Consider the following 24,482-nt stretch of genomic DNA (forward strand, 5'->3'; position numbering starts at 1 on the left):
GATTACCTCCCTGCTCCTTCTGGCAACACTGCTTCTGATGCAAGCCAGGATGCCATTGGCCTCCTTGGCCACCTGGGCACACTGCTGGCTCATGTTCAGCCCAGCATCAATCAATACCCTCAGGTCCATTTCCTCTACACAGTCTTCCAGCAACTCTGCCCCAAGCCTGTAGTGTTGCCTGGGGTTGTTGTGGCCTAAGTGCAGGACCCGGCATTTGCTTTTGTTGAATCTCATCCCACTGGCTTCAGCCCAGTGATCCAGCCTGTTCAGATCCCTCTGTAGGGCCTCGCAACCTCAGGCAGATCCACACTTCCAGCAAACTTGGTGTCATCTTCAAACTTACTGAGGTTGCACTCAGTGCCCTCATCCAGATCATGAATAAAAATATTGAAGAGGATAGGCCCCAGCACCAATCCCTAGAGAACACCACTCGTGACCAGTCACCAGCTGGATTTAACTCCATTCACCAACACTCTGGAGGTGGTTCTAGCCAGTTCTTTACCCAGCCAAAAGCATACCTGTCCAAACCAAGGGCTGCAAGCTTCTGCAGGAGAATACTGTGGGAGACAGTGTAAAAGGCTTTGCTGAAGTCTAGGTAGACTATAGTAACAGCCTTTCTCTCATACACAGATGGGTCACCAGATCATAGAAGGAGATGAGGTTGGTTAACCAGGACCTGCCCTTCATGAACCCACGCTGGCTTGGCCTGATACCCCAGTTGTCCCGCACATGCTGCGTGATCTCCCTTAGGACAATCTGCTCCATAACCTTCCCTGGCACTGAGGTCAGGCTAACAGGCCTGTAGTTCCCCGGATCCTCCTTACAATCCTTCTTGTAGATGGGCGTCACACTGGCAAGCCTCCAGTCTTCTGGGATCTCACCAATCAACAAGGAGTGCTGATAGCTTTTGGAAAGCGGCTTGGCTATCACCTCTGCCAGTTCCTTCAGCACTCTCAAGTGAATCTCATCTGGCCCCATGGACTTGTGGCAGTCCAGTTGGAGTAATAGATCTCTGACTGTTTCCTCCTGAATTGTGAGGGGTTTTGTCTGCTCCCCAGATGAGATTACCAGGTCAGAGAGTGAAGTACCCTGAGGATAACTGGTCTGATCTGCAAAGACAGACGTAAACAATGCATTCATGTCCCTGCCTTTTCCTTATTCTCAGTGGTCACATTCCCATCCAGTAAAGAATGGAGATTCTCCTTGGTCCTCCTCCTACTGTTGATATATTTGTAAAAGAATTTCTTGTGCTTTTTTACCCCAGTGGCCAGGTTGAGTTGAAGCTGGGCTTTTGCCTGTCTGATTTTTCACTCTGCACATCTTAACAACTTCTTTGTATTCTTTCTAAGTTGCCTGTCCCTTCTTCCACAGGAGGTAGATTCTTTTTTTCTTCCAAAGCCTCAAGAATAGCTCCCTATTTATCCACACCAGTCTTCTTCCCTGCCCGCGCATTTTGTGGCGCAGGGGGACAGCCTGCTCCTGCACCTTTAAGACTTCCTTCTTGAAGTGCGATCTGCCATTTTGGAGCCCTTTATTCTCTAAAACTGAATCCCTAGGGACTCCCCTGGGAACTGCTGCCCATTACATTGATCTTTATTTACAGAAGATTCTAGTTCATCTCAAAATTTGAAACTTATTTCTAGTTCACTTTTCTGTTTTTAAGACTTGGAGCATTATAGCAACCTCTGCACTATCACAGAAAAAAAATAGTATAGGAATTTCTACATCCTTACTGAAAGTGCTTAAATAAGAGTAACTTAAAAAATATTTTAATTTCTATTAGCATACTTATATTGGTAAAAAAAAAATAGGACATTCTCCAAATATCCCAGAGAATTTTAAGAAGTCTTAAAAACTGCTATATTACACTATTTTTCATATATTTAGAAAGATTTTGAAGAGGTTTGTTTTACCAGCTACCCAATGAGTTTTCATCATTATTCAAAACAACAAAAAAATTCCGTTCAGCATTTACCCTTCTAAGTTCTTTCCTTCTGACTCAATCAGACATTATTCTTTTGTTGCCCTTCCAGGCATTAGCTGTAACCTGAAATGCAGAATGCTTCAATGTAAAACATTCATGGGGTTATTTTATCATCTGCTGCTACTTCTGGAGAGTTTCTAAGTACTCTACTAACGGATATTTGTCTAGTAATATTGAAGTCTCATTAGCTCAAGAGGGAGCTCATTTACATTATGAATATCACATGTATGGTACAAAATTTCATCTGCTGCATCTGTGATGGCAAGACATGCAATGAAATATAAGAGGATTTTATTTTCCCTGGACTAGACAAAATACATGAAAAATATTGTACTTGTTGATTAATGGATTGTTGGTATTGATACTGATTTTGCTTAATGGTTTGTAATTTAATAACATTACATCAATCAGGAGAGTTAGCTTCTTTTAAATTATAAACAGGTTTTCTACTCAAGTTTTGATCTGGGTAGCAAAACTGTCATATTAGGAGAAAAGAACTTTTATGCAAAGGGATATAATTTTTTTTTTTATCATCAACTTGCAACACTCTTAAAGATATTTATTCTATGAATCAATAAAGCCATACAATTTTCAAAACCAACCAGGAACACTGGCATAAATTTCCAAAGGGAGCTTTCCTGTCTACCAAAACCATTGTACTTAACAGCATGACTAACGTGTTACTGAAATATTTAGAGAAAGAAGACCAGAGTCTTGCCTTAATAATGTTGAAACTTTTGTTTAATTTCATCACAGCTTGATTTGTACATAAAGCTGTATACTTCTGTGAATATGTGCATCTGCTGAAAATTTAGTAAATGTAGTCTTCAACTCAACCATATGGCATGGGAAAGTATGTTTTCCATTAATTTCTTGAGAAGTACAGTGGTCACACTGTTAAAGTATGCAAGTACATGCAACCTGTTTCCTCTTATAAAAATTAAAATGCTCAATTTTACAACTAAGATGTCTCTTTGCTTTCACTACATTTTGAAAGAAATCCTGAAACTTCCAGCTTCTGATAATTAATTTTAAACTGAAAGGGCAAAGCTAACAAATATAAGCTTGCAATTTATACAGAAAGATTTTAACAAGAACATGAAAAAATGGTGTCTTAAACTCTGGAACTTCCTATTGAATGTATGAACACAAACCAGCAGCATGCCCAGGTGGCCAAGAAGGAGAACAGACTTCCTAAGGGAGCTGGGATTGTTTAGTCTGGAAAAGAGGAGGTTCAGAGGAGACCTTATTGCTCCCTACAATTACCTGAAAGGAGAGGTTGTTGTGAGGTGGGGGTCAGCCTCTTTTTACATGTAACTAGTGATAGGATGAGAGGGAATGGCCTCACGTTGTGCCAGGGGAGGTGCAGGTTGGACATTAAGAAATACGAGCTGCCCAGGGAGGTGGTGGAGACACTGATCTGGGAGGTATTCAAGAAATGTTTAGATGTTGTACTGAGGGACATGGTTTAGTGGGAAATATTGGTGATAGGTGAACAGTTGTACTGGATGATTTTGGATGTTTTTTCCAACTTTGGTGACTCTATGATTGTATGATTCTATGAAAGCAAATATCCATTACAGAGGTGACATAGCAATTTAATGAAATAATTTTTTAAACAGCTTCCATCCTTCCCTGTTGTTACTCTCTCTCTTTGTTATTGACTTTAATCAAGTTATAAAAAGAAATAAAATTATAAAACAGGACAGAAAAGGAGTTTCAATAAACTAAATATATGGTTTATGTTAATCTTTCACCCTACTGTAGTTTCATCACCACAGACATGATTCCAAAACTCCTATGAATGTATTAGGAGTTCTCATTCATGTTTCTTTATAGAGAGTGGTAAGACAGTTCAGTGGTTAGTGCAAGCTCTCAAAATCCATCCATTTTATATATTAAGGTAGAATACTTTTTCTTACATGATTCGTTTTACATTTACTTAATCTAACTACAATTTTGTTGCCTACATATCCAGCCCTGTAAGATTCTTCAGCACTTCTTCGGTCATCTATGTTTTTTAATACCCTGAGTGATTTGATATCATCAGTTCTTTTTTTTCCTTTTTAAGATGATTTCTGAGCATAACAAACAGTTGAACACAGACTGCTAAACAACACATTTTACTGTAAGATTATTACCCCCTGATAATTACGTTTTTTATCAAGCAATTTTCTTCTTTGTATTAAAATGGTGCTTTTTAACAGCCATTTACAGAATGAGATGCAAAATAAAAAATCACATTTTGGAAACCTGGGTAAATTGTATCCAATGTATTTCTATGCTTTCTGACATCAACAAACAAAATCTTTTAGAAATGCCATACTTCTCTTTCCTTTGTATTTCATATACACTGCACTCAATTATTCAGATGTTTCAAACTTTGTATTCATTAAGGACTCCCGAGAGAAGAAGGCTGTCAGTTCTGTTCACTTGCTATTCAAGTTTTTCCTAGTAGCCCTGCTTATTTTAGTAGGTTCCTAGTGGCCCTGCTAAGTAACTAGGACTCCAATCTGCAATAAATACTGTGTTTCCCAAAGTACATGAGGACACCAAACTAATTAGTAGAAGTGAGATATGGAGAAACTCACTGAATACATAGCAGACAGATCTTTTGTTTTACCCTCTAACAGTCACTTTCACATTCTTCTGTTCTTCTCTCCATTCATTTACATATTTTTTGTCTCTGCACTTAGACATAGAAGGCTTATAAATATGTATTAATGAGTAATTTGGCTCATCATTGTGGAGTCTGCAAAGGTAAAACTAGATATAGACAACTGCCTCCCCTTAGGCAACAGAAATACAGGAAGGCCACTGCAGTCTAGCTCCAGGCACCATCTTTCATATTATCTTTTACATCTTTCTCTACGTCAAATGAGTAACTAGTGTGCCATTATCATCAAGCAACTAAGCAAATGGCTATTTCTTACATATTTTACAAAGATGCTCAAGGGTGAATATCTTTGTGTGTTAATCATAAATGGAATAGATTCTAGTATGATTAGAAAACAGATCTAACTGAGATCACAAAGAAAATTGAGGTTTCAGAAAGATGAAATATAGTGCAGTTCACATTCCTGGTACCAAAATGCAGTCTCACTACTTCCTGAGTCCATGTAAGACAAGGCTGAAAATAATTCACCTTCAAAAATAGTTGTTATTCCAAAGGAATCTGCACGTTGCACAAGGACATAATCACTGTGTGTTCCAGCACAGCTAATTTCAGTCCATATTAAGATAACATTTTTACAAATTAATTGGGTTGATTGTTTTAGTTAGATAATACTTTAAAACAAACTTTCAGTCTCTGCCTTTACAGTACTTTGATGTCTGGACATCTTTATTTAATCTCTATGCCAGTACACATGGTGAAATCTCAAGAATCCAAATAAACTGTTGAAACTCAGTACACATTGAAGTGACACATGTTGTAGTACTACATATATAATAAGCTTAATTCAGAACTTCTTGTACAATTTCTTTTTTCTCTAGGAAATTTATATTCTCCATTAGTTAGACTTGATCATCATCATGGACAATACATGTTCATGAAAACAAAAATAGTGAGGAGTGTAAAAGACATCACTACTGATGTACTAGCAGATGGACATTTACTGCATATTGTTTAAACCATTCATACAATATAAATGAAGCTTTAACCTTTAATTTTCTGGAAGGACAGGAATAACTAAGTACAGTGTCATTTGGCAATCATTTCTTATTCTGGTTTGAGTTCTTAAATATTTTTCTTCTTCATTGTTATAAAAAAAAAATGTGTTTGCACATTATTTGGTGTTTTTCTTTATGATTCCCACCTGTCAAAAGTAATCTTAATGGAATGTCCTGGTCTTGCTTCAATCACCCATTCGCAGTTAAGTGAATCCTTATAATATCCTGGCCACCCTGGTGGCAAGATCACACCACTTGATGCTGTCAAATGCCCACCACATGGTGCTGCAAGAAAAAAAAAAAAATACACTATTTATAATGCACTATTTTATATTCAAATAATGCTACAAATAATAATAATAAACAATTCAAAAGTATAGAAAAAAGTTTAATACACAATGCTATTTTTCTTATTATTCTGTAGTATTATAAGCACCTTCTCTCAGTCTCTTAAGTCTTGCAGTGTATCTCACCATAGCTTATAACTCTACACATACCTTAATCCACAGAAACTGGCATTTGAAATTGCGAGCATTCCTTAAAATTTAAAAAAAAAAAAACACTGTCATTTTTACTTCTAATATGACTCCATATTTGCATGCAAATTGTTCGAAGTAATGTATTGGGTTTTTTGTTGTTTTTTTTTTAAATCATACTCTGCCATCTAGTACCCTATTGAGTAATTACTCAGCTCAGTGGTAATGATTGTTGTGAATATCCCACTGAACTACAGTTGGAAAGGGCCTCTGGAGATCATCTACTCCTGCTCAAATCAGGGTCTCTTACAGCAGATTACACAGAACCATGTACAATCAGGGTCATGCCCTCCCTCCAAAGGCAAAGACTCTGCAACCTCTCTGGCACTGCATTCCACTGTTTGATCACTCTCACAATGAAAGGTTTTTCTTGTGTTTAAAAATACTATCTTGTATTTCAGTTTGTGTCCATTGCCACTTGGCCTGTCAACAGACAATTTTTTTTACACCATGGAATCAGATACTTATATGCTTTGAAAAATCTCTCCAGAGACCTGAGTGTTCTTTTTTAGTCCAGATGACTGCAGTTATCTCAGTCTCTTCTTGTATGAAATCTCCAAGCTCTTAATCATCTTTGTGACACCACCTGACTCATTGCTGTATGGCCCATATCTTTTTTCTGCTGGGGATCCCAGGTCTCTGTACGCAGCTCTGCAGACACAGACTTAACAGATGAATAAAGGGGAAGTAAAGGCACCTTCTTTTCTTGAACTTCAACTCAGTCCAATTCTCCAGCCTGTCACGGCCTGTTTGAACAGCAGGACAACCATATCATTTATGAGCCACTACTCCCAGGTTTCTGTCATCTGCTGGCTTGTTCATGGTTTTTTGTCCCAGTATTCAGGTTGTTACTGAAGATTTTCAACAGTATTGGATTCAATATTTACTCCTGTGGTACACCACTAGGGGCTGTTTTCCAGCCATTCGCTTTATGCTATTCACTGATCACAACCCTCTCAGCCCAATAGCTCAGCTAGTTTCCATTCACCTTGCAGTTCACTATCTAACCAATATTTCATCAATTTTCCCATAAGAATCTAATATGATATAGTGTCAAACACCTTGCTAAAACTGAGATAAAAAAATATCTATTACTCTCCCCTCATCCATCAGACCAGTCATCTCACTGTACAGGGCTGCCAGATCGGTCAGACATAATTTCCCCTTCATAAATCCATCCTGACTGCTCCCAGTCATCTTCTTATCCTTCAGTGTTTGAAATGGTTTCCAGGAATATTGGTGCATCACCTTTCCCAGAGATCAAGGTGAGACCTGGAATTCCTCATGTCCTCCTTCTTCCATTTCTTGAAGGTAGAATTCAAGACCTCTGGAACCTCCCTCAGTCACAAGACCTTTCTAGGGCAATTGAGAACAGCCTTGATATGCCCCTGGCTAGCTTCCTCAGCACTCACTGTATTCCATCAGGTCTTTTCTCAGAGACCAAGTTTGATTAATCTGATCTTCTTCCAGTAAAAGGACAAAAAGAATTGAAAAGTGGCTATGAAAGCAACATGGTGAGGCATGGATCATCTTTCAGAGGACTTTGGTGAAGGATTAAAAAACATCAACAGGTAGTGAACACAATTTGAGAAATGTTAAGTCCATCTTAAAATTAAGCTTTTATAGAACAGGGCTTCGGGATGATGTATTCTACCAAAGGCTATTTAGCAGTCTAAAACAGGAAAGCTTTCAAGGTCAGATAAATTTATCTTAGTATCATTTGTATTACACTCAAGTAGTCAGTGGTATCATTATCAGCAAATTCCATATTGCAGTGCAGGAAATCTTGTTATTTCTCTTCTGTTTCTTGAAGTAGTGACAAGCAAACCTATTATGCCATATGGAAATTAATGTTAACATGCATTTGTGAGTAGTAAATTAATACTCCTAGGTTTCATTCAATGCTTCTAAAAGAAATTGAACCAAGAGACATTATTTTGATTTCATTCATGACTTCTCTTATCTCTGAGAAGTTTTTCCAGATTTAAGAAAGTCATGGGGGTGGAGAGGGAGGATAAAGCAACTCACAGAAATGAAATATACACAGTTAATTGTCTCTGGGGCAAAGCAATCAGCCAAGAAAATGGATAATGAAGTGTATTCCATAGCTTTTATTTTTAATTAAATCTGGTCATATTAACACAAACCAGAAGACTGCTGACCCTTAGCTGATTGTAACACATCACATACTTCACATATTCCAGGTATCACTTATATCAGAGACTTTTAATTATAGAGCAATACAAAGCAAGAAAAAACAACAAAGGTTACTCAGAAATATTTGACAACCAGAAGAACACGAAATCATCCCTAAACTAGCAAGGATGCTTGCTCCCTATCGTAATTTAAAACCAGAAACTCCTTTTTTTATCAATTAAAGGTGAATACACAGCTAAAACAGAATAGATCTTGAATGTAACTTTAATGATCTACATTTCCTTCTATAACAAAATATACAATAGAAAAAATCTAATATGAAGTTGAATCCTTTACCATTAATAAATAGCCAATGCCCAACAAGGTTCAGAGAAAGGATAATCGAGGGTTATGTATTTTTTTTAAACAGCTATTTCATTTATTTTCTCTACCATTTTTTTACTCAAAGTGGCTTTTTTACCTACATGTTTGTGGAACAAAACTACAAAGATTACACTGAATATTTTATCAATTGTGTGGATAAGGTTTCAAAATGAGGAAACATCTTTTGATGATGAATTTCCTCTATGTTCTATGCCTTGGTGTGAGTTGTTTTTTCTGGAAGCAAAAAAGAACAAGTTTGCTGCACAGCATAACTCATTATATGGTTTAATCAGGATAAGAAGTCTTGCGAACATACATAGGTTTGCATACACAAGTATCAGACTCTAGCATTCTTCCTAGTATTTCTAACTTTTCTTAGAAATACAAAGTCTTATCTGAGTTGAGTTGCCAAATCATGAATAATGAAAAAATTTAAGACAGGGTAAAACAAAAACAAAAACAAAAACAAAAACCAACCACTATACAGCAGCTCTTAAGAGAGAGGAGTGAGAAAACTGTGTGAAAAACAACCCTGCAGACATCAAGGTAAACAAAGAAGGGGGAAGAAATGCTCAGGCACTGATGCACAGATTCCCCTGCAGCTCTCATTTCATTAAGTGCCTGAGTATGTAACTATTGTTTACAAGAAGATATACAGCTTTCTGAATATTACTCTTTATTACTGTATTACTCTGTGCTTATAACACAAGCACACTAGGTGTATATTAAATGTACTCATATGTTTTGCCATAGGACCTATGAAGCACCATCATTGTTAAGCACCAAGGAATCAGCCTATTTTCTCTTTTTTGCTCTTGCTGTACTTCATCTCACAGAATGATACAATTTTATTCTGTTTCTTCATTTAAGGAAAAACAAGCAAATAAACTTGGAAATTTTTGATTAAATATTTTAATATTGTATAAGAAATATTAAATATAGCTCTGGTTTTCACAGTATTTCTAAGGAGAAATTACTGTGGATTAATATGTTATATACAGAATTTCAGGTATATCTTTGCTCTGAGGAAATTAAAGGTGCTAATTTTTAAAAAGAATTTTAAATAGAAACTTACTTCACTTTTCTATGTTATAGATAATTATATTCTTCAATATGATACAGCCAAAACTGTTATAGTAGCTATAACTTACAAGCAGGTAATTATGGTGATAGGTAGAGTTTGAAAAGAATAGCAACCAGATTTTTAGAATGCTAATTTATTTCAAGAATATAAAAGCAAACTTGTTTCCATTATTATACTCTAAGACTGGAAAAGTGTTAAAATAAGACAAATAACTTCAGCTAAAACAGTTTTATTAGTGTATGAAAGGTGAAAAGTAAGCTAAATTAAAATAGTTTCATTATACACACACACTGTAGGAGCAAAGTAAAGACTGAGTTCTTACCTTCACAGCGTGGGACAGCTGAGCTCCATACTACATTTCCATCTTGCATAATGCATGTTATGGATTCAGAGCCTTGTGTCTTCACAAAGCCATCATCACAGTGGAAAGAAACAGAACTTCCAAGAAGGAACCTGTCTCCAAAACGTCTCCCATTTATAGGAATACCTGGATCATGGCATTCATTCTGACCAAATGCTTTTAAAATATATAATAATAGTAATTAATAATAATAACCATCACCATTCAAACCTTCTAAACTTTGTCTATTTTTTTTTGCAGGCATTGGAGATAACCTTTATAAAGCAACAACATTATAACATAACTGAAATTATAGAAAATGCCCCACTATAAAACCTGCATTACATTTTATGACATTTGATGACAAATACAACATACTTCAAATTCTAAAGCTTTTTAGTTGAGTGAGACACGAAAACAATTTGTTTGAATTTCCCATCTGTTTGCTTCTACACTACAAGAAGCATAGTTTCACACTGAAGCTAATCCAACACAAACAGAGAGCTGCTGAAAAAACTATAGCTTCTGCCTCAGCTGGACAGACAACCTCCCAAAGGGATATGGACAGTAGCCAGCTTCTAGATAGTGGATGGCAACAAGGATTATAATCAATGGGAACCCACACCTCCACCGTTATGCTTATAGTGACTCGTAAAGAGTAGCATGGGTGTACAGAAAGCTGGAGAACCTTCATCCATTTCAGGAAGCGTATGCAAGGCGAAACACTTTAGGGGAAACAGGTGAGTGCTAGTAACCCATAAATCCTATATATGTAAATCTTTACAGGGTAGGGTGGGTGATAGACTGGAACAGAAATGTGCTTACAAGTTTATAAATGGTGCAGTTTCTGAGTGCCTAAAATTGCGGTATATCTGTTATACTGCTGATACAGATCATGTCTGAACATGAGATAGTGATATGACTTTGTCACTAAGAAGGCTAATAGCATTGTTGGCTGCATTAGGTATAGTATCATCAGCAGGTCAAGAGGGCTCATCCTTCTATTCAGCACAGGTGAGGCCTCACCTGGAGTACTGGGTCCAGTTTTGAACACCCCAGTACATGAGAAACTGAGATATACTGAGAAGAGTACAACATAGGGACATCAGGATGATCAAGAGACTGGAGCACCTCTCCTATGAAGAGAGGCTGAGAAGGTGGGGACTCTCAGGTTGGGACCATCCAGCCTAGAGAAGGTGCTCATGGGGATCTCAACAATATCTAATAGAAAACTGAAGGGAGGGCATAAAGAAGACAGAGCCAGGCTCTTTTCAGTGGTGTCCAATGACGAGACAAGAAGAAGTGGGCAGAAACTGGAGCACGGGAGGTTCCCTCTGAACAGCAGGACCTGCTTTTGTTCTGTGCAGATGATAGACCACTGATACATGTTGCCTAAATGGGTTGTGAAGATCTCCAAAAGCCACTTGGATGTGATCCTGGGCACCCTGCTGTGGGTTTTTTGTTTGAGCAAGGAATGGGACAGATGGATCATGAGGTTTCTGCTAACCCCAATTATTTTGAAATTCTGTGATTCTGAATCTACAGCTCACAGACTGCCCATTGTTTCATTAATGAATAAAGTGCTTTGATCCTAAATTGATTTACGCCATGTGAGTGGAACATTTTTTCCCAGCAACAAGAGGAGGTCCAGAAGTACTAGCACTTTGAATGAAATTAAGTTTTTCCTATGAACATGAACAAAACATAAACAAGGAACATTCCCATTACTTATTTCTGTTTCTCACTGTAGTAGACATATGGGCTTAGAAAATTCTCACATTTTCCGACAAATCTGTTAATCTCTACACTTAGGCAAGGTAAGGATCTCCCTTTTCTTCTCCTGCCACTTTACAAAGGACAACAATTACCTCTCTTTCTCTGTAAACAAATGAATGATTTAAACATCTGTACTTAAAAAGGTTCATTTTTCTAAGTAATGCAAACAAACATCTTGCCCCTGCAAAAGCACTGCTAATAGATTCACTATCTTCCTTCACACAAGACAGGAACAGTGTAAACTGTGAAAGAAAAACTTTTGCAAATTAATTTCTTCTATAACCGTAGAAAATGATTTCTTCAAGTAAAAAGATAATTTCCATATATGTTGCCTTTGAATGACTAATAGTGCTAGGAGAGTATGCATTCTATGTCAAGTGTCATAGTGTTCTCTACATGGAGGTGATATTATCGGAGTTTTCAAGGGAGTACCGTTGAAAAACAGGCTTTAATATAAACAACAGAATACTATACAGCAAAAAATACAGCCTATTATTTTTTAGTCCAGTTAGCCAAATTTGAAATACTTATCTTTTAATAGCCCTCAGGTATGCTTTTAAGAACTTCTGAACTTGTTTGCCTTCTCAAAGATATTTATTCTTAGATGCCTTACCATCTCACCAAAAGATAGACTGCAAAAGCAAAAAATGTTCCCACAGACATTTGTTTACCATTTCTATACTGGTCCATCTTGGGACTGGCACTCTTTTAATATCTTTATCAATGATATAAATGAGGCGATCGAACACATCCTCAACAAGTTTGCTGATGACACCAAGCTGAGCAGCGTGGTTGATACAGCAGAAGGAAGTGATGCTATCCACAGGGACCTCGATAAACTCAAAAGGTGGGCCCTTGTGAACCTAATGAGGTTCAACAAGCAAAGTGCAAAGTTTTGCATTTGGGTCGGAATAATCCCAGATATACATACAAACTGGGAGAAGAACTTGAGAGGTGAAGGACTTAGGGGGGTCCTGATTCATGAATAGCTTAACATGAGCCAGCAGTGTGTTCTTGCAGTCCGAAACGGCAATTGTATCCTGGTTCCATCAAAAGAGGGAAGGCCAGCACGGAAAGGGAGATGATTGTCCCCCTCTACTCAGCTCTTGTGAGGCTGCATCAGGAATGCTGGGATCATGTCTGAGGCTCCCAACAAAGGAAAGATGTGGAGCTTTGGGGGAGGGTCCAGAGGAGGGTCACAAGGAACATCAGAGGTCCGGAGCACCCATCCTCTAATGATAGGCTGAAGGAATTAGCTTGTTTAGCCTGGAAAAGAGAAGGCTATGGAAAGACTTATTGCAGCCTTTCAATATTTAATGGGAGTTTATAAACAGGAGGGAAATCAACTTTTTACACAGTTAAGTAGTGATAGAACTAGGGGGAATGATTTTAAACCAATGAAGGGAAGATGTATGTTAGATGTCAGGACAGTTTATTACTGAGGAAGTGGTGAGATGCTGGAACAGGCTGCCCGCGAGGTTATGGATGCCCTGTCCTTGGAAGTGTTAAAGGCCAGGTTGGATGGAGCTCTGAGCAACCTAATCTAGTGTTTGATCTAGAAACTGGAAAACCTGCCTGTGGCAGAGGGGTAGGAACTTGATGTCCCTTCTTACCCAAGCCATTCTATGTTCTATACTCTAGCTGCTTTTTATACTTCAGTGATTTCAGATGAACTATGAGGAAAAAAATATATATATCTCTGTGTTTAAAACCTAAACTTTGTGAACTTATTTCTGCTGGTTCCATTGAGAAAGTATATTAAATTACTTGATTTGATATCAATTATCTGGGCATTTACAGCAGTTTCAAGGGCATTTACAGCAGTTTCAACCAAAAAAACTCATCAAATAATGAAGTGCATTCCTCAGTACCATCAAAATTATATAAATAAACGATATAATTCCCAATAAGCTAATGAAAGGAGTACCAGGAAAACAACTGAAAGTAATGCATTTATACAAGTAATACAATTTTGCATTGTCCCCTTTTCTGGGGCAATCTATCCCTTCATTATAAATAAAAACAAGTTTATTTTTCATTATTTTGATGAAAGAGATTTTGGCTAGACAAAATAAGAGATTCTTACTTGTGTAAGTGATATTAAATCCTCTTCCAGTTGTAGAGTGATCTGACTGAAATTCAAGTCTTACTATGTGCCCACTGCTAGCTAGTTGAGAAGGGACTTCATTGCCAGAAAATGTGCCAAGAGGTGGTAAATCTGAAATCCCATCATCTTTCACAGTAAGATAGTCAAACTGAGGTTCAACATCAAAGTCATTGAAAATCAGATGGATTCTGCTTCCTGGCTCTGAGATAATCAGCCATACACAGTTCATGTTGTTTCCATATTCCTCTGGATAATTTGGTGAAAGAATAATTCCAGATGGTGTGGTGAAGTTGAAGAAACACGAGACTAAAGAAAACAAGGATAGATTCTCAGAATATTCTCCATAAACACGAAAAACACTTGTCATGCTATTCTTGTGGAATATGATATTTTTGAGGTCTAGATGCGAAAACTACTACACATGCAGCCTGGAGATGTATAAGATTGTTACAGCATGTCTACAATTTAGCTCTGCAGCTTTTCAAGTCCCCCAGCTATGTGACTGCAACTGCGCTTGCAAGATATTATAAAGATGACATAGAGAATGCCAAGAAAGCCAAAGTACTGCCTGATTTGTCAGAATTTGGAAAGAATCAGTAGGTTGCCTGTTCTGAAATGAAAATGCAAACTTCAAATTTGAATGCTTTTTTTTTTTTTTTCCTAAAGTGAAAAGGAATGTCTTTCAAAATGTATTTAGAAATCCAAAGCAATCAAGTAGAAGGGCCAATCTGTCTGTAGTACACAAAGTTCATGATGATGCATAGATCAGTACAAATTTAGCTATGTCTCAGTCAACTACCTAGTTTCCCTTTGATAGAACAGGATGATTAAACATAGATGATGTTTTTGTAAAAAACAACAACAACAAAAAACAACTAACAACAAAACAGTATATTCAGAAAGAGGAAGGCTTACTTCATGGTAATTAACACAAAGAATAAATGTTACTCAGCCCTTTAAATGCATCAAACCAAACTCAGTGTTTGTAAATGTTCTAAGTTTGAGTTCCATTATATTTTATAGGACATGTGTCATGCGCACATCAAATAGTGTAGCCCAGCAAAATATTCCACACTGCTGCCAGCATAAACTAATATATCAAGCCAATGCAGCATAGTACTTTTCCAAAACAGAACTTCAGTATTCAAGGACATTGCATTCTCATCATCTCATGCCCAGGCATTATGTGCTTAGACACATTTCCATTTTACACAAACAAATTGAGGCTGCTCAGAGTTCCAGAGAAAGCTCACTTAGCTTGGTCAATCCTGTAGCAGCATAGCTGCAAAACACATATATTGTACAAGTTGGACACCTCACTCTATTAGGAAAATCCAATACTGAATTATAAAACTCTTTATGTAGGAAAATGTGATACTATCTGGAGAACTGAAGTGACTAGCACACTGTACGTTAGAAAGATTTTTTTCCTTCTAATGTAAAATAGAGTAAAAATTAAACAAACAGAAGTTATCTATTTAAAGTAATTACAAGTCTACCTACAAAAATATTTGATCTTTTTAAACAAAATTCACATCTAATGAGGTCAACTATCCTTCTTCGATGTTAGATATATTCCTTAAATGCATTCATTTATTTTTAGGATAATGGGGGGGGGGGGGAGGGGAGGGGGAGAAGAAAAGAAAAAGGAAAAAGAAAAAGGAAAATAACCACCAACCAGCACTTTTACTTTACTTACATCCGCAGACTGTTTTGTAGTGCCAGAATCAATGTGCATATGTTGCTGAGTTCTTTAAAACACTTATGTGCTATTAAGTGGAGTTCAATTAGAATCAACACAAGTATTTATTAAAAGTATTAAATAATAAAATTAAATATAAAATGAGGGTATGAGCATTCTAAAATAGTCCTATGTGATAGTACCCACAAGTGAGTTACTATGAAACCAAAGAAAAAAAAATGTCTCAAAGTTCCGCAAGGTACTTTGAAATGGTTTTCTGCTGGATAGTCAAAAATGTTAAGAACAGTGAGAGGTGAAGGTCAAGAAATTATTACAGCAGAAATAAGAATAACTCGTACAAACACAGCTGGGTTTGTTGCCAGACCACTGATTGTTTTGTTGACATGTAATCGTTCTCTCTCCCACCAGTTCAAAAGCTGCTTGACATTCAAAGGTAAGTGTATCTCCATGCAGAAAACTACTGCCGGTTCTTTTCCCATATGATGGAATCCCAGGGTCACCACAGCCTCCTTTCTCAATTTCTGAACATTTAAAAAAAAAATAAAAAAATCATAGAAAGTAAGTTGAAGTGCCTTCAAAATACTTGGTGTAATACTTTAAACAAATATTTACATGTTAAAGTGAGGTAGAGATACGTGCTTTAAAAAACACCTATAAGATGACTAAGGATCCTAAATTTTTGTAGGCTAATAACTTTCTTACCTGCATTTCAGGTAAGAAAATTATGACTGCACTCAAATCTTATTTCAAGGTAAAATTACAAAGCCACACTCTCCATTATAAATGTGGAGACATCTTAACACGTACATCTTACTTCTGTAATAACGTACTAGTGATAAAGAACCTGTTTTAACTCTCAAATCTGCAGTTCATTATGTAAAGCTATTACAAACATCCTTATAACAATTAAAAGTTATTGGTGAATTCAATGGATTTTATTTTAAGCACCAAAACACAATAAACATGAAGCTGTGAAAATAAATTTAAATCCCATATTTCAAATTAGAGGCTTATTTTTTTGCTAGTTGCATTCAGTTATAGTGAAAAGAAATCAACATTTAAGATTATACTTTCCAGATATTCTCTAAGAAATCCACTATTTAAATAACATTTATTTTGTAAATATTGAATATACATATTCATAAGATATTCATAAGAATAAAGAAATCTGGTCCCACTAAACTTATAAATAATAAGAATATTAAAGATGGAAAATACAAATATTAAATGCTTATGATGGAAACACTGTATAATCTTGCAAACTACTATATAGTTAACTGCCCATTGAAACTGAAGGATACAGTTCTGTGCCATGACATTTTAAACACATTTGATATCAGTGCCCATTTGAGCAACAACACTAAGAAAGCATTTCTGGTTCAATAAAGTGTGTTTCTAAATTGGTAGTAAAATGATGTACACCTCATTCAATTGAACTCAATAATAAAATTTCTAAGGTTATTTAAATGTTTTACAGTTCAGACCAAGCTACAAAGTCCTAAACGTTCAAGATAACAAAAAGTAATTTAACACAATTAAATACATATATATTATTAAATATATATTAGATAGATAGATAGATATCTGCTTTCAAATACTGTCAAAGCTGCTTCTATTAGGATTTAACACGGATATGTACCTTGACATACAAGCTCCAACAAAAAGTTTAATAGGCAGGATAGAATTACTGTAGTGCATGCAGTTATCTGTTATGCTTGCAACCTTAAAGCAATTGTGAACAGATTGTTCACAACACATGTCACGTTTCACAACAGAACAGGCTATTCATAGAGATAAAGAGAAGCATACATTTTTTCTTAATAAACTTCGAAAAGAAAATTACTTTTCCATCCAAATATAAACTTAGAGCAGTTCCAGAATCGGCTGTTCTATTTAATTACTCTGTCTTATCAGAAAGCCAGAATGTACAAAATGAATGAAAACACCTTCCAGTTCATTACACAAATATATTAAAACGGTAGTAGAATAATATCACAAATAATAAGTAAGGGTTATCACAAATATAAGTAAGGATTACCAAAATCATATATTCACAAGAACTTTAAAGTAGTTTCATCTAACTGATCCTATTGACACACTGATTCCTAGTACTATAATTTAGCACTGGAAATTTGTATTCTTCCAGTTCTCCAGTTACATATGCCACCTGAAAGCATGCTGAGTACAGAAAATCAGAACCCTTATCTTAATTACATTTAAAAAAAATTATCTCCACCATTGCCAACAGATCTATACCTAAACTAGCATGTGTAAATGATCAAGTCTTTCAAAAAACACCACTGCATTTTGAAGATCAGGGCAAAACTATTTCACATAGGAGTGTCAGGATGCAAACTGTCACTGCTGAAAACTGATCCCTTAGGAAAAAAACAAGTGTTTCTTTTAATCGTCTCTAGAGGAAATATCACTGTATCTTTAATTAATGAATTTACTGATGTGGAAGACAGATCAGGATGCATTCTCACTCTCAGAAGATACACCAAGCCCAGGTAGTGAGCTGTGGATCAATGAACCAAAGATTTTAAGAGAAATTACCTAAAATTAAGCTTTCAGATAGGTTCAAAATTCATTTTTTATGAGAAGTTAGTATGGTATGTCTTCAGTAAAAACAGAATTCTAAATGAATCCTTAGTGAATCTTAACATATTACTCTTCTCATCCAAGAAAAACCAGTTTTAACTAGGGCAGAAATATAATTTTTATATTTCTGATTTGCAACCACAAATAAGCCATTAAAAACAAAAAACTAATCTCGGGTCAAACTTTATAATATAAAAACTAATTTCAGATCAAACTTTAAAATACCCTTATTATTTTGGGGGAAAAAAAAAAAAAAAAAAAAGTTTAATAAAATCTGTTGTTCATCTCAGAAAATAGTATTCCAATGTTGCATTTTGCATTTGCCTCAAATACATTAGGAATAAATTTTAATCACATTAGATTACCTTGAAAATCCAAATAACTCATAAAATGTCAAAATGAAATATATTTACTTCACTTTTTAACTCAACATTAAGGGTTTGTGTTTATCCAACATAAAAAAAACTCAGCAAACACCACAATTTTTGAGGATGTATGACAAGGAGAATGACAATGAGGATGTATTGACAACAAAATGTTTGGAGAATTCTGTTCAGTTCTAGGAATCTACATCTTTTCAAAGATAGAAGACCACCTGCTACTATAGAAAATATATTTTCATAATCCTTTGACAAAAATAATCTTTTTAAATTCAATGGACAGCATTCTCTCTTAGCTTCAAGATTAACATAAATTTCCTGGCATGAAGATTTACTAAAACATGCAGATAATTTATTGGTCATATTATATCATAGGTGTTAATATTAATCAAATACTTTAGTTCATTTAATAATCTACCAATTAATTTTAATAGAACAAAAGTTCTATTGCTTTCACCCCACAATTTCTACTTGTCCAGGCACTGGGTACCACTGAAAAGAACCTAGCTACATCCACTTGACTTCTGCACTTTAGGTATTTAGAAGCTGGTCTCTCACAGGCTTCTTCTGGAGAAACTGGCTGCTCATGGCATGGATAGGTATACACTCCTTTGGGTAAGAAACTGGCTAGAGGGCCGTGCCTAATGGGTAGTGATTAATGGAGTTAAGTCCAGCTGGTGACCTGTTTCAAATGGTACCCCCAGGGGTCGGTACTGGGGCCTATCTTGTTTAATATCTTTACTGATGACCTAGACGAGGGGATAGAGTGTACCCTCAGTAAGTTTGCAGATGACACCAAGCTGGGAGGTGATGTGGATCTGCCTGAGGGCAGATCTGATGGATCTGATACTCGGCTGAACATGAGCCAACAGTGTGCCCAGGTGGCCAAAAGGGCCAACAGCATCCTGGTCTGCATTAGAAGTAGTGTGGCCAGCAGGAGCAGGGAGGTGATCATCCCCCTCTACCCAGCACTGGTGAGGCCGCACCTCGAGTACTGTGTTCAGTTTTGGGCTCCTCACTACAGGAAAGACATTGAGGCCCTGAAGTGTGTCCAGAGAAGGGCAACAAAACTGGTGAAGGGTCTGGAGCACAAGTCTTAAGAGGAGTGGCTGAGGGAGCTGGGATTGTTTAGTCTGGAGAAGAGGAGGCTCAGGGGAGACCTCATTGCACTCTACAACTTCCTGAAGGGAGGTTGTGGTGAAAAGGGGTTTGGCCTCTTCTCCCAGGCAATGAACAGAACCTGGGGAAATGGTTGCAAGTTGTACCAGAGGAGGTTTAGGTTGGACATGAGGAAAAACTTTTTCTCTCAGAGAGTGGTCAGGCACTGGAGGCCCAGGGAGGTGGTGGAGTCGCCTTCCCTGTCAGTGTTCAAGAGGCACCTGGATGAGGAGCTGCAAGATATGGTTTAGTAGCTTGTGGTAGCAGTGTTAATGAGAAGACGGTTGGACTAGATTTTATAAGTTGCTTCCAACCTTGCAATTCTATGATTCTGTATTTCTAGGTATTGATAAAAAGTGAAATCTGTTTAGTAAATTTAATCTTTAATGTTTGTTGTGTACTTAAATATTTCCAGGAAAGTGAGGGTCATCACACATAAGAGTTTCTTGGGAAGACAAACGCCTTAACTCTGAACATCCCCCTCTTCCTCATTACCCCAGCTTTTATTGCTAAGCATGGCACAGTCTGGGTGAGCTGTCCTGATTCAGTCCCCATCCAGCTCCTTGAACATTCCAAGATTCCTAGTGGCATGACAGCGCAAGAACCTGAAATGTCTTTGGCTCTGTGTAAGCACTGAACAATGAAAACTCTACAGTGATACTGGTGATAACCACTTTTTCTTCACAAACCCAAATATATGATGTATATATATAAGTATCATATGTAAGTATGATATGGGCTACTATGAAGCAAATTAATTCTATTGTTGCCAAAACCAGGACTTTATCTTTTTTTTTTTTTTTTCCTTAAACTTTCATTATTTTCTAGTATCAGCATGATATGAGCTTTCAGTAGCACTCTTGATTTTTAGAACAGGTTGTTCTAAGAAATACTCTGTTGTTCAAATTCTGTTAGTAAAGAACTAATAGAAAGAATATACCTTGACTCTAAAAAAAGGCCTGAGCAGTGCTCAGGCCAAAAGTTAGCTCAAGACATCCTGTAGAATGCAAGTTAGTAAGTTAGAGTAAACATCTGGAAGAGACATAAAAAATGAATGCTACAGTCCCTGAAATTAACATTCATAACGTAAGTCTTGTGAAAAAGTAAACCAGGGAAAGAGGCAAAAAACTATAACGGTTTAAAAAAAAAAAAAAAAAAAAGTATATTAAATATGACACAAAGAAAGAAACAATCTAGCAAGAAAGGAGAGCAGAGAACACTTCATTTTTTTTTTTCTATAAAAATATTATAGCTAAATAACACAAGCTAAAATAAAGTCAAAGTAAAGAGCATGACAAGAAGAGAACAGGTTAACAATTTTTTAGAAAATGTAGGCAAATTCAAGAGAATAGGTCCTAATTAAATTCACATTGAAGTACATAAACTGAAGTAGCCTATAAACTACTCGCAATTATCTTCACGAAATCATGAAGGACAATGGAGATCACAGCTTACTGGAGAAGGGCACCTGAAATAACTTCCTCAAAAGTGGAAGAGAAGAGAGGCCAAGAATGACATGTCAATTTCCCTTAATCTAAAATTATATTAGAACAAGTTACCGAAGAATTTATTAGCAAGCATACAACATTATAAAGTAAAACCAGAACAAAAACCCATGCAACAAGAATTTATCAAACTGTAGTCTACGTTGACAAAATAGCTGGCTTTCTGAGTAAGAATAAAGACCTGACGTATTTTGAAATCGATGTCATTTCTGACAGTTTCAAATAATGTCTCATAAGAATGAAGAACATATTATCATTTCTAGGTAAATTCACTAAAGGTGAACAGCAGATTGAAAGAAATACACATAAAGAAAAATGATTTGTTGTTATAGTATTGGAGTAACACATTAAATGCAGAGAGAACAAACTAGATACTGTATTTTTAGATGATATAGAAGGAAGTTAATACAGCGTAGAATACTGGATCAGACCTTAAGCTGGACCGCAAAAAAATATTACAAACTGGTTTGACAACAAAAATTAGAAATTGATTAAACTTGGAATCTACTTGTATACCAAGCAAACTCAGGATGTTTTCTTTAATCCCAAGATCAGCTGTTGTGGTTAGAGCCTGTTCTATATCTTCAAAACATGACACCTAGCATCCAAACTCCTCAGTATATACTTCTGGCACAGTATCTAAAAAGGTAGTTATCCTTTTGTTCAGTGCCCTCACAAAACTTTTGGAAAGGGAAGCAGTTGCTGAGATGTAATAACTGCAGCTTTCCTACTCAGAGACAATGAAAATACTTCTCCCAGATCAGGGAACTGCAGACAGGTCTTGCTTTAAGTGGTTCTTGAACCATAAAACCAGGATTACCAAAACAAGTGGGTTGTCTTAGTACCAAAAAAAGAGAGATCAATAAACTGGGGTGATGGTAACAGGTATACTTGCTCTGAGAGGAGAGGCTGAGGCAGCTTGGCTTTCTCAGAGATAGCTTCAGGGGACCTGACAGCAGCCAGCCAGTGCCCACAGGACACTGTGAAAACAGACACAAGTCTTTCAAAGCACTGCATGGTGGAAAGTTAAGAGGAACAGAAATAACAATATGAGAAAAAACCCATACAGGAAAATCTATTCTCCATGAGAAGTGCCAAGCAGTGGAGTAGGTTGCCCAGTAGGGCTGCATAGTCTCTGTCCTTGGAGGTTTTCACTTATTAAACTTGGTAGTACTGTCCTGAAAAACTCGTATCTGATGTTGCTTTGAGGAGGAAATTGTAATAGATTCTACTCCTTCAGCCTGAATTATCCTATAAACCTTTGACAGCATGCTATCATGCCAAAAGCAGTGTATGTAACGTCAAAAAACAAAGCCATGTCTAAACTGATGAATCAAGTAACACAATATTTATGAAACAGAATTTCTCAGAATATGGTTCTTTGAGGACAATCCCTGAAAGTCTTATGTTCAGAACACAGTTGGGGCATTAAATAATATTTTTGTACCTAAGCTAGTTTCTGAAATAGGCAGGATTTTACCTTCCCCAGCGAATTGCAGATCATAAATAAGTTTGGTTATAAAGAGCTCAGGAGGGAATCTTATTTCCTTATCTAAAATAAACCAAAATTCACCTCAAATGTCACTGTACATTCATACTCGATTGTAATCCGAATTTAAGAGGATATTTCATGAATCAGACTGGTAGTATTGCAGATTTAAAATAGGTTAATGCAAGTCTAAGGGATCAATTGAATAATTACAATGCATAAATTAAGTTTGATTGGGAGAACTGTCAAATAACTGAAATATTCTTCATAGCCTCCTAATATAACCGTCAGAAAATCTTGGGTTCTTCATACGCAGTATATTACTTGTAAGTCATCACTTGCTAGTATCATTATAGCTTTTTGAAGCTCTAATCTTTTGATCTGATTGGGAAAACTGTATCCACATAACTAGAAAAAAGAGAATTTTAAAAATTTTAAAATGGGAGGACAGTTGGACTAGATGATCTTGCAGGTCATTTCCAATCTTGTGATTCTATGATTCTATGAAAATTCTGGAATTTGTTAGCATTTCCCATGTTCTCTGTATCTCAACGTTTCTATTTAATTGTAACTTCTTGTCTTCAGCATCACAATATATTTACAATTTATAATTTACACAAAACCATAAGTTAAAAGTTGAACTAAAAGTAAATATGTCATAAATATATGAGTAAAAACTGTTTCTCACTGTAGAAAAGCTGATTCTAAGCAAAGTAATGGAGCAGTCAACACAGGCATCTACATCTGAAGGGTTAAAGGATGAAAATATAATTAAATGTTTTGTTTTCTGTTTTTTTTTTTTTTTAAATAAGGCACGTCGTAAAAGAATAGGATTTTTAAATTAAAAACTTGGTTGATATAATGCATTTTATCTTGCTTAAACCATTTAAGTTAGCAATATGTGGCATCCTAATTAAGAACTGGCATCATGGAAAATCAATTTAGCAAATACTAAATGGATGAAAATTAGATAATAATAATATTTCAAAGTGCAAATGCGACTAAGGATTATAAGGAGGCAATAGAAGTGTTTTGAGTAGCTTAGCATATACTTTTTCTGCTCTTTCCTAATAACATATTATGTATTATTTACATATTTACAATACTACTGAATAACAGTCGATGAATAGTAATCATAGTATTTTTAAGATGCTATAACCCTGAGAAGCATTTTGTAGGCCTGAATACCTTCATGTGCATATCTGCCCACAGAAGCAATGTTTTTTTCTCATACTCTGTTCAAAGAAAAAAATCAACCATCAAAATTCCAAGGATATGGTAGCATATGGTAGATTTTGTATTAGTGAATTAGTGCTATATGGGAGAACCTCATTTTTTATTATACTTATAGATTGTACTTACAGATTGTAATCACTTATTAATTGGGTGTTATCAATTTTTAAAGACCAGGAAGAAAGAGTTGAGTATCACTAAATAAAATAGAAGATTAAAAGGGATTACAGGGTAATAGGGATAGGGTGTTGGATCTGGCAGACTGTTATGCCTATAATACAGGTTATAAAAGCACTTAGTGCTCAAATGAAAACAAAGAAAAAAAATATATTTGGAGGCTAGAGGCTTCCCAACCACCTGCAAAGAATGAATGTTTGCTTTTTTTTTTTTTTTTT

At 36.1% G+C, this 24,482-nt stretch overlaps 1 protein-coding gene across 1 annotated transcript in view; it reads right to left on the bottom strand.

Moving 5' to 3' along the window:
• Positions 1-24,482, bottom strand: part of CSMD1 (CUB and Sushi multiple domains 1) — a 990,707-nt gene that overhangs the window by 215,399 nt on the left and 750,826 nt on the right. Inside the window, exons 13-16 of the mRNA XM_042877582.1 lie at positions 16,060-16,242; positions 13,999-14,325; positions 10,119-10,313; positions 5,803-5,941 (exon numbers count right to left, since the gene is read on the bottom strand). Coding sequence (XP_042733516.1) covers positions 5,803-5,941; positions 10,119-10,313; positions 13,999-14,325; positions 16,060-16,242 — 844 coding nt within the window. The remainder of the gene's footprint in view (positions 1-5,802; positions 5,942-10,118; positions 10,314-13,998; positions 14,326-16,059; positions 16,243-24,482) is intronic.

This window comes from Lagopus leucura, unplaced genomic scaffold, assembly GCF_019238085.1.
Source record: "Lagopus leucura isolate 7727_CA_CO unplaced genomic scaffold, USGS_WTPT01 Super-Scaffold_73, whole genome shotgun sequence".
Lineage (NCBI taxonomy): Eukaryota > Metazoa > Chordata > Aves > Galliformes > Phasianidae > Lagopus > Lagopus leucura.